The sequence below is a fragment of the Pyrenophora tritici-repentis genome (genome assembly GCF_003171515.1).
Source record: "Pyrenophora tritici-repentis strain M4 chromosome Unknown M4_contig_00046, whole genome shotgun sequence".
In the NCBI taxonomy this organism is placed as follows: Eukaryota; Fungi; Ascomycota; class Dothideomycetes; order Pleosporales; family Pleosporaceae; genus Pyrenophora; species Pyrenophora tritici-repentis.
This window is the reverse complement of record NW_027094009.1, coordinates 12,990-16,150: the sequence shown is the minus strand read 5'-3', so window position 1 is coordinate 16,150 and position 3,161 is coordinate 12,990. Positions and strand designations below refer to the sequence as shown.

Sequence of the window (3,161 nt, the reverse complement as noted above, 5' to 3'; positions counted from 1 at the left end):
GCCCATCGCGATCCGGCTCTCGCGCTTCAACGCCTCCCGCAGCCGATCGTCGTCCACTTGCGGCCGCTGGGGTCTGCTGGCCACATATGCGACGAAACTGCCTCCTTCTCCCACACCAACGCCTCGAGCCGCTGCTGGAACGGCAACACCAGCCACATATACCACACTACCAGCTCGCCCACCTCGCGCGGCAAATATCGATGGATAATCTTGACGTCGCCGCTGACTTTGTATCCCTTGTGGTACCGTGTCACAAACACCACCATGCCGTCCTCGATGAATATATTGCGATGCCCCCCTTGCACTGTGTTGCTATGCCGTACGCTCAGTAGCTCTGGCCCTCGCGCTGGCTGCCCACCCGTTATATGCATTAACACCGCCAGCTTCTCGCGAAATTCTACCACCCGGTCCATGTATCGCTCTATTGCCTGTCGGTCTACCCCTGACTGCGTCCCGGGCTTCATGAACCGACTCCGGATGCTGGCGCTCTCGCCTACCGCTCAAATAACCACCTCTCGCCGTTGACGGGCATGTTTGTGCGATGATCCTTCAAAAAGTTCCATCCTGGCCGCTCGTCGGTTGGGTTGTCACGTATGCTCTCCCATGGCACTGCCGGCACCGGCGCTGCCTTGCTGCTAAACATTAACTCCTCTGTTAATAATCGCCGGCTCTCGCTAGCCAGCCCATGTACCATGCCGCGGAACTGCGCCATGCTAAAATGCAGCTCTTTGTACAGCAGCTCGTCGCCAGACTCCGCAACAATCAATCGATCGACATGATTGATTCCTATATAGGTTAAAGAGTTACTTTATTAGGCAGCCTTTAACCTAGATAGGAATCAATCATGCCGATCCGATTGATTGTTGCGGAGTCTGCTCGTCGCCGTTCGTCCACTCTACATGCCCGCGGGTTGTAGTGTTGTAATGGATCTTCAATCCATACGTCCGCAAATCCAACATCCACTGCATGGGGCTATGGCTGCCGCGCACCATGAACCGGTCCATCATCTTCTGCACTAACTGCAAACACCCCTTGGACGCCGTCGCTGGCTTGGCCCGCTCTCGTACGCGCTGTCATCTAAGTCGTCGTCTGTCTCATCGCCGCTATCCTCCTCGGCCCTGACATTTCTAGTCCCTTCTGCACGACCATAAACCGAGCGATCTTGATCACCGCCGATAATATCGGCGGGTACTGCTCCGGCCCCTTCCATCCGTCCTCCTTGACGCCCAGCACCGCCAACGCGCACACCAGCGGCTGTCATACTCTCTACGGGTGATGCGGTGGTTAAGTAATGCAATGCAAAACTCCAAACACGCTTTCTGTATCTTAGACAACTTCTTAGGCTCGGGGCCTTCTCCCTGACCTGGCTCTTCCTCAGCTACCTCTATCGCCTCGTCTATGTCGTCCATCATCTCCTCGTCCAGCTCTTCTCTCTCTTCGTCCATATCCTCGGCTTCATCTTCTTCGTCTCCCTCTATGCTCCGCTTTGCCTGTTCGATTAACACCTCCCATGCCTCTCGCTGCCGGCGCGTAAACCGATACTTGGGCACAGTCCGCAACAATCAATTAAGTGGGTCCTAGAAGGTTCAGATTGGATTGATTGATTACCGCTTTAAGCCTAGTAGTTACCTATAGGAGTTTAAGCCCTACCTAGATAGGTAAGTGGGTCTAGGAGAGTGACCGGATTGAATTGATTGTTGCGGAGTCTATACTTGGGCTCTTCCACCCGTGCTCTTTCTGTGTGCGTGCAAAAAACATTAACATCTGCTGCCACGGTCGTGTGTGCTTGACAATGGCGTTCTTGTCCATATACGGCTGTAACGGCTGGAACCGGGTTTGGTGCATCTCTGTGCGAATTGCCTCCAACCGTATAAACACGCCAATCCGGTCAATAATGGATGCCTGGCTGAACCGCGCCAATCCATCCATGGCTGCCCAAATCGCTGCTTCCACCGGCTCGGCCTGCTGCTCCTGCCTGGCATCTGGCTCTGCCACGGGCTCCTCGATGCACGCTAACAAATCCGGCCTCTCCATGCCCACTAGGTACGGCAACCACTGCGTCCGCTCCAGCCATGGGTTCACCTCGTCGCGCTCGCCCTCCTGGATCGTCGTCTGCGCCCGCTTCTCGATGTCTGCCCACGCCTTGGCCATCTGCTCGCCCACTCGCGCCCATGCTGCTGCCCCGTCTACGGGCACGATTTCGGGGCCTTCTCCATCCTGGGGTGCCTGGACCTCAAAGTACTGCGATCCATGCCGGCTGCTGAATAATCGCTGGCAATGGACCAGCCGGTACCCCTTATCCATATGTGCCTGCACGCTCTTCTGCCTGGTTCGACTTGGCGCCCTCGCTTCTTCCCTGCTGACCATCCTTGATGGTCCTTACGCCAATGCTTTCGTATAGCCTCCTTACTTCTTGCTACATAATAGCAGCAGCTGGAGTCAAATTGGCATAACATCCCGTCTGTATACACTGGCAATTGCCGCACAGGCTTTGGAGCACCAGTCGGCACCTCGAGCTCACTAGGGTACTGGACTAACCCAGCCCAGCTGCGAACCTGCTGTCCAACTGCCTCAGCCTCCTTGTAACTAACCTTATGCTGCTTCTGTAGATGGCCCTCAATCTGATCTGGCCATACTGCATATCTGCACTCTCTGCATGCCGCTACGCTGTGCTCAGGCACATGCTCGAAATACTGGCACTCGATGCTAGGTTTAGACATGTTGAAATATCGACGCCTACCTGTTCTACTCGGCTTCTTATATACACGCGCTGTTGATCGCTCTCTCGGTGCTTACTCCGGCGGCGCGCGCGCGGCGGGTGCCGAGCCTCGCGACCTCCTGACCCCCAGACGCGTAACCCTAACCAAGAACACCAAACCCTAAGCTCCTGAACCACATAGTCTGCTGCGCTGTAAATTCGTCAGATTGTGCGTCTACGTATGCTGAGTTATATGTCTAAATTTGGAGTAATTTCGACTATAGACTAAAAATGGGATGTACTCCTGAAGTTTAATGGGATAAACCCCTGGTTCTAGTATATACCCGCCATACGCGTACTTCTCAGCACTAACAAAAAAATGGTATATTATAACGTACCATTGAGCGCCCTGGTTAGAGTTGTTACCTGGCCTTAGTTGAGAGAAATCTCTGCAAATGGCCCG

General features: G+C 54.5%; 1 protein-coding gene across 1 annotated transcript; it reads right to left on the bottom strand.

The window, feature by feature from the left end:
- Window positions 1–493: 493 nt before the first annotated feature.
- PtrM4_154590 (uncharacterized protein) lies at window positions 494–2,720 on the bottom strand (the record flags this gene model as incomplete). Its single annotated transcript, XM_066110391.1, has 5 exons — window positions 494–786; window positions 1,021–1,118; window positions 1,264–1,490; window positions 1,792–2,326; window positions 2,365–2,720. The coding sequence occupies 5 exons, from the start codon at window positions 2,718–2,720 to the stop codon at window positions 494–496; spliced, it is 1,509 nt and encodes a 502-aa protein (XP_065958589.1).
- Between the last annotated feature and the right edge of the window lie 441 nt (window positions 2,721–3,161).